Source organism: Myotis daubentonii, chromosome 10 (genome assembly GCF_963259705.1).
Source record: "Myotis daubentonii chromosome 10, mMyoDau2.1, whole genome shotgun sequence".
NCBI lineage: Eukaryota > Metazoa > Chordata > Mammalia > Chiroptera > Vespertilionidae > Myotis > Myotis daubentonii.
The window spans coordinates 78,772,093-78,779,760 of record NC_081849.1 but is presented as its reverse complement, the minus strand read 5'-3'; the positions used below and the strand labels follow the sequence as shown (position 1 = coordinate 78,779,760).

Here is a 7,668-nt window from a genome sequence, read left to right as displayed (position 1 = left end):
CCTGGTGCGCATGCGCGGGCGCCCACTCAGCGGCCAGGACCCGCGCGCGCCGGAGCGTCTGCCGCTGACCCCGCACCCCGGTCCGGGCGTCCCGCGCCCCGCCATGACGGCCCACTCCTTCGCCCTCCCGGTCATCGTCTTCACCACGTTCTGGGGCCTCATCGGCATCGCCGGGCCCTGGTTCGTGCCCAAAGGACCCAACCGCGGGTAAGGGACGCGCGGGCCCAGCCTCCCCGCGGACCCTCCAGGGGCGAGTGCGCCCGCCGCGGTCCGGGACCCCGCTCCCGCTCCCGCTCCTCCCGGGTCTGCGCTCGGCCCCGTGCAGCCGGGGGAGGGCGGAGAGGGCCGTCGTTAGGAAGGCGGAGAGCCGGCCGTCGCGGGAGATGCTCGAGGGTCACCCCTCTGGCCAGTCCCGCTGTGGCTCGCCCATGTTCTCACTGCACCGACTGTGACCTTGAGCGAATGTCACCGCTCAAGCCTCCCTTTCTTCATAGGCAAAATGGGGATGATGATAATGAAGGCCTTTTTTTAAAAAAAATCCTTACCCGAGGGCATATTTCCATAGAGAGAGAGAGAGATGGATGATGATGATGTGAGAGAGAAACATCGATTGATTGCCTCCCCTGCCGCCCCTATGGGGGACTGAACCCGCAACTTAGGTATGTGCCCTGACCGGAATCCAGCCGGCAGCCTTGAGGTGTACGGGAGGACGCTCCAACCAGTGAAGCCACCCGCCCAGGGCGATGGCTGCCTTTTAAGGCTGCTGTGAGGATCACACCAAATAACGCGTGTAAAATCCTAACGAGGCAGCACTGGTCGTATGTATTGAATGTTTTGGTCGGCATCATTGGCCTGTGGCGGTCCCAGAGCAGATTTCTGTGCCTGTCACACCGTTCGCCGGTTTCTGCTTCATGTTGTTGTCAGTGACAAGGTACTGTCTCTCCTCGATGACAAGGTCCTTCATGCTCCAGGTGGGCGTCTTGGCCACTGTAGACCCCAGGGCCAGCACAGGACGGTGCTTGGAAATGTTAAAAGAATGGATCCAGTGCTAATTTCTCTGGTGCAGACTTCAAGTGCTTTCGGTCAGAGGTCATAGGGTCTGGTTTGGATTCAGTTCAGCTCTGGCTGGAGTTTTGGACACAGGGGTGTTGCCTCTGTTTTTCAAGATCTGCAGGGCTGAGGACCACAGCTTCTTAGTATCTCACCTCTCGGGCAAACCGTGGTGAGTTCTTTCTTCTAACAGAAGCCTCCCTGCTGCCCTGTGAGCTTCTGTCTCCAGTGGTCTGAGTGGACACAGCGCAGCCACCCCTGTGCTCTTGTAGCCACTCAGTCTGCCTCAGAGATGGTGCACAGCTCCCTTGCTTCTTGTCCTGTCTTCTAGTCTTATGTTTTCCTTCCCCTGGCCCAGTGAATTTTGAATTCCAGAGTCTCCTCCACAGTGGGTTGCTTCAAATGCAGCTCTGTGAGTGCCTAGTCCCAACATGGCTGCAGTAAGATGGAGACATATTGGGTGACAGAGAAGGGAGATGAAGGGAAGGAATCATAAGGTGACTCTGATATGGTCAAGGCCAGCCTCCCCATGAGGTGACACTTAGCATTTTTATTTTCCATCTGAAAAGAACTCAGCCTCCGGTGTGCAGGTGACAGGGGGAAGACCAATGGGAAAGGGGCTGACACCAGGAGCTCTTTCCCTGGCCCTGGCCAGGCTTCTGAGGGCGCTGGCTCCACCCCTGGCCCTGACCTGACATCTTCTTCCATTGCAGAGTGATCATCACCATGCTGGTAGCCACTGCTGTCTGCTGTTACCTCTTGTAAGTACCTCTCTCCCAGCTCAAAATCAGCCAGTGCCTTTCTCCTCCCCTCCCCCTCCCCTCCCCTCTGTCAAACACAGGAAAGGAGGCGATTTGGAATGGCAGAGAGAGCAACAGGCTGGAAGTCATGAACTCCGGTTCTGGGTCTAAATGGTCACCCGGACAAGCCTTGTGGTGTCCATGGGCTGTGGCTTTCTCGGGTGTGAAATGAGCTGGGCCAGCTCAGTGCTTTTCATGCCCAACTTGGCATCAGAACCACCTGGAGAGACTGTGAAATGCGGCTCTGAGGGCTGCACCCGAGACCCACCCAATCACAGCGCTCACGGGCTGCGCTTGGGAACCTGAACTTACAATGCATGTCCCTGGGGGATTGTGATACAGCCAGTTAGAGCCCCCAGATGCAGTCTCCAAACCTGGAAGGGGGCCCTGGGGACATCGAAGAGCATCTGAGGGACTTGAGAACCTGGACAGTTCAAGGGAATCAGTTTCCAGGTCCTCAACGCCTAGACCAGTGATGGCGAACCTTTTGAGCTCGGCGTGTCAGCATTTTGAAAAACCCTAACTTAACTCTGGTGCCGTGTCACATGCAGAAATTTTTTGATCTTTGCAACCATAGTAAAACAAAGATTTATATTTTTGATATTTATTTTATATATTTAAATGCCATTTAACAAAGAAAAATCAACCAAAAAAATGAGTTCGCCATTACGGGCCTAGATGGTCTCTTTCTAAAACTGCTGTTCATGATAGCCCCTCCCCACCCTCCAATCCTTTTGTGTTTCCTTGCTTCGTGTTTAAATCATCCTGGCTGCCAAACCGAGGAGTAAGTCCACGTTCTGGTGTTAGGGAGGCCTGTCTCATTATCAGTCAAGCCTAGTGAGGTGTCTGTGGCTTCCCATCTTCCTGGGTCTCATACACTATTTTTTGGGTTAAGACTGGTGTAGTTGGGTGTTCAGGGTGGGACATTAGCTGATAAAATGCTGATTCTTTAAAAGGTAGCTGATTCTTTTGAAAGTAACGGATATTTCTTAGGACTGCCAAATTTTTCAAATGCATAGGTTAATACCCACATTTAAAAAAATTTGCTTGATTGATTTCAGACTTGGTGCCTGTTACATAGTTAAAACCTGTTTTGTCTGATGAGATCATGAGCTTGTTATTCCTACTAGTCAATTCTAATTTCACTTTATATAATGTTTAATATTTCTACTTCCTATTAACAAAAAAATAAAACCTGTTAAAAAAAATAATGACGACTTCCAGATGTTAGTTTAAATACATGAGGCATATGGTTTTCCAGAATTCTCCCTGGACAGAGCATCTCTGAGGCCCTTTCTCTGTGCTGTTTCTTGGTCTTTTAGGGCTGGACAGATGTTCTCATCTCTCCCAGGGAGGGCCTGTGAGGGGCTGAGATTTGAAGGCTCAGAGACCAGGACAGAGGATAGTGACTGGGAAGGTGGGAGACCGAACATAGGCAGCGTGTGGGTATTTGCAAACACCACATCAGCATAAGGGAAGGTAACCTGGGCTGCAGATCAGATGCACACGGGCAGAAAGGTGGGGCAACTTAAGCAAATGCCATGCCTAGGAATTATATTTACAAAACATAAACTTGGGGTAACGCCAATGATAAGCGGTCAGCCATTTCTGACAGTGTCCTGGGCAGCAGGCAGGTGATTGGCTGCCGTGGGGATTCAGAGGTAGAAGAGCTGGATGCTTCCTACAAAACCAGACCGAGCCCCATTGGCACCAGCATTTGAGGCATGCGAAGTCACGCACCTCCAGGGTCTTTGGGGCCTGCTTCTGTGGGCAAACGATGTCATGATGATAGGGCCTGACACCCCCGACCCCATCTGTGCAGCCTGTGGTCACTGGAAAGCTCTGGCCTGAGAGACAGACCCTGTCCTATCCTCATCGAGCCTGGGAGTGGGGCATTCTGGTCCCCGCTTCCTCATATTGGGGTAGTTCCTTCATCTTGTTCCTGAAAGGGGGTGATTCTGACATGCCTCCCATCAGAACAACCCTGTCCCGCTCCCAGGTGCAGACTGGAGTGGCCCGCACCAGGGATGTATTGGGGCACAGCTGGAATCACTCCCGATGAGCCCAGGAGGCTGTCTTACCTCTTCCCTCACCCCAGAGTCCAGCCTCAACTCAGAGACCTAATAAATCTACAGAACATCAAATCAAACCTAATCTAAAACAAAACCCACGAACCCCAGACCCAGCCGACCTGCCCCTCACAGACCCTGTAGCTGGTGTTTGGGTGGGTCATGTGACCACAAGCCTCGCAGGAGACATATCTGGGAGCTTCCTGCTGTGTCCCAGCTCACCCTCAATGTGCTGTCCCTGGCAGCTGGCTCATCGCCATCCTGGCCCAGCTGAACCCTCTGTTTGGGCCACAGCTGAAGAATGAGACCATCTGGTATGTGCGCTTTCTGTGGGAGTGACCGCTGCTGCTTCAGCCCAGGTACTGGGGCCAGGGCAGTGGGTAGGGGGCACTTGGGGTGGAGGAAGAGAACAGGCAGGACCGTTTGAAGCGTTTACGTTTGGATTCAGATGTTCATTTATTAGACAAAAAAAAAAGTGGTGAGCACCTACTGTCTGCCTGCCTGGCACTGTGCTGGGCACCAGACGGAGGGCAAACACGGTCCTCGAGGTGCTTCCTCGGAGGGCTCAGAGGGCAGGGCCGGGGATGCAGAGCCTGTCCTGAGAGAGGACGGCCTGGGGCCCAGGAGCGTCGAGGCAGTAACTGGACAGATGAAGTTGAGATAAGCTGAGTGACTGGGGCAGAGGCAGGGAGGGGGTGGTAGAGAGTGGGTCTCCACAGCGAGGAGGTGACCCTCTCATGTGATGTGCTTTTCAGGTACCCCAGCTCTCCGGATAACCTTGGCTCAACTGTCCCTGAAGACCCCTTTGTTCCACCCCACAGCTGTGTCATGATCCCTCTGTGTTGAAGTAATGGAATCATTCACACCCAAAACACCATGGTAATTTGGGTCCCGATTGAGACTTGTATGTTCAGCATTCTTTATAGTTGTAAAGTCACGTAAAGTGGCCTGCTCAGAAAGTTGTCCCTCCTCGGAATACCTTGTTCCACTCCCCTCCTGTACCTGCCCCCCACTCTGCGGACAAGCACCCCTCCCTCCCAGAGGCTCAGAAACGAGGCAGCTCCTGCCCCCAGTTTGGACTCCACTCATTCGGCTGCAGTGAGGGCAGATTTCAGAGCCCCTCACAGCAGCCTCTAGGTCACCTGAGCTGCGAAGGATGAAGAGAGACAGGTGTAGGCAAGGTTTGGGCAGCACTGAGGGCTTCTGAGGTCGGCTGGGATGGTGAGGGATGGGAGGGCATCGGCCCTGACTGGCTGAGCAGGCAGCAGACCAATGAGATCCTGGGACCCCCAGCCCATGCCCTCACTCCCAGGAGAGCTGAGGCTGAGATCCCAGACATTTCCCCCAGTCTCAGTGCTAACCAGGGTCTCCTCTCTGCCACATGGCCTCCCTGGAGGAAGAAGCCAATTTCATGTATTTATTGACTATTTATTTGATTGGCCTTCCTCCCAAGTAGTGGGCATTGTTTTTGGACCTGCAGGAGGGTGTGTGGTGTCTCCCTGGATTTCTTGGTCTGGGCTTGGCCTGTCGCTCAGAGCTCAGGCTGGGCCTCCCCTTGATATCCGACCCTTTCAAACTCCCTTCCTGTCCTGACCCCTGTGGCTCTCCTGGGGTGGGGGGGTTGTGTGTGGGTTGTACAGAAAACCTCATCTGTATCTAGTGACTCACGAGTGGTGGGAAATCACTGTTCGGTGGCAGAGTCCTGGCTGAGGCCAAGTTTGCTGGCCACCCTTTCCCTGCCCAGCTGATTTCCATGTCCTCAGAGGGTGGGCGTGAGGTTGGGGACAGGAAAGAGGGCTCGAAGTGGCTTGGAGCTGCAGCTCTGGGATGTGGACACAGAACTACATTTTCCTGAGACCTGAAGGAAAGTGCAGCTGGTCTGGATTCTGCCAGGATCAGGCCTGGCAGGAGGAGGAGAAAGTGGAAGCCTTGCTCAAGTGGAACTTTGACCACCACTCATCTGTGCCCCTGATTGCAGAGTGAACAATTCTTGGACTGTGCAATAAAGCAGGTTCCCAACCTTTCTGGAGTGTAGCCTGCCTCATTCCCAAATACCTGAGGGCCCAAATCTGCCTGCTCTGCACCTGGCCTGGGTGAGCACGTCCTGCATGGGGCAGGGAAACAGCAAGCAGAAGGAACTAGCACTTCAAGACCAGTGAGAGCCAGCACAAGAGGGTGGGCATAGAGGAGGGACCAGACCGCTGAGGGCCTGACCATGGCCGAGGAGCTTGGGTGGACCCAAAGGGCAATGCAAAGCCACAATAGAAAGCCAGGGAGGAATATGACCCAATTTGATTTCTGGGATAATCTCTACAGGGTGCGTAATGGGCAGGAGCCTGGTGACAGGGCCCCAGGTGAGCGGTGGTAAGGACGAGTGGGCAGATTAAAGGTCTACTTAGTAGCTAAGATGACCAGCGTGTTGGCAGTGGGAGAGGAGGAGGCCAGGAGGGATCCAGCCTGCTCTGGATGGTGAACTCTGGAGAAGACAAAGGCTGTGAGGTAGGACACACAGATGGCCAGCAGGGGGCAGCACCTGAACGCAGGATGGGAACCTCCAGAGCCCAGTTTATATCTGGCCACCCAGAGGAGCATGATTTTACAGGTTCTGGGGCTTTAATGACCTGTTAGCAGGAGCAGGGACAGTTCTGAGGATGATTCCACAGCCTGGATGAAATTTCCTTCAAGGGTATGTAACAACAACAACCACAACTGATGCCTACCGGGTGCCAGCCACTGCTTGGGGAAAACAAAGGGCAAAGAGCTAAGGTGCCTTTCCAACTTGATGCCCTGATGCCAGGCTTCCCAACCATCCCCTCTGACCTTTCCCTCCTCAGCATCCTGCTAGATCTGACGAGTTCCAACCTGTCGTAGGGACACCCAGCAGCCCGGATTCTCAGTGGGAGGGGAGGCACATACAGATGACTGCATGCACAGCATCACCCGCCTTGATGAAGCCCCTACAGCAAGGCCCCCGGATGAACTGGAGTTGCTTTGAACAGAAATAGAATCGTTCATTCATAACAATGGGAATGTGAGGGTGTGTGTGTGTGTGTGTGTGAAATCCATGGGGGCAGTTATGGTTGCTTCTCATAATCACCTGGAAGTGACCTTTGTTTATAAACCTCAGAGTTTCCAGGAACAAAGTCAGTTGACAACCACCATCAGAAAAGTAAGGGCATGTGACCACAGTTTACGCTAACAGCCCACACTGCGTATTAACAAATCTGCATAAGAATCACTCAGAACAAACAAACCCATAGAATGCCGGACCAGGTCCATTGCGACAGAATCTCCAGGGATGGAGCAAGAATCCCAGACTTTTTAAAAATATATATATTTTATTGATTTTTTTTTTTTACAGAGAGGAAGGGAGAGGGACAGAGAGCTAGAAACATCAATGAGAGAGAAACATTGATCAGCTGCCTCCTGCACACTCTCTACTGGGGATGTGCCTGCAACCAAGGCACATGCCCTTGACGGGAATTGAACCTGGGATCCTTGAGTCCGCAGGCTGATGCTCTATCCACTGAGCCAAACCGGTTAGGGCAATCCCAGACTTTTAATAAGTGCTCCTGATGGCTACCAGGCTGGCACAGTTCCAGGAATCAGAATATGGTCCACCTATACTAGAATTAACTGGACTGTTTAAAATGCAGGTTCCCGGGCCCACTCCAGATCCTGCTGGATTAGAGTTGGGACTCAAGTTTCCCAAGGGTTCTTATGCTACTGAAACCCTCTAGACAGGGTTT

General features: G+C 53.2%; 1 protein-coding gene across 1 annotated transcript; it reads left to right on the top strand.

The window, feature by feature from the left end:
• ATP6V0E2 (ATPase H+ transporting V0 subunit e2) lies at positions 1-5,943 on the top strand. The gene is made up of 4 exons (XM_059655789.1): positions 1-207; positions 1,764-1,811; positions 4,165-4,278; positions 4,675-5,943. The coding sequence occupies exons 1-3, from the start codon at positions 11-13 to the stop codon at positions 4,256-4,258; spliced, it is 339 nt and encodes a 112-aa protein (XP_059511772.1). The 5' UTR covers positions 1-10; the 3' UTR covers positions 4,259-4,278; positions 4,675-5,943.
• The last annotated feature ends 1,725 nt before the right edge of the window (positions 5,944-7,668 follow it).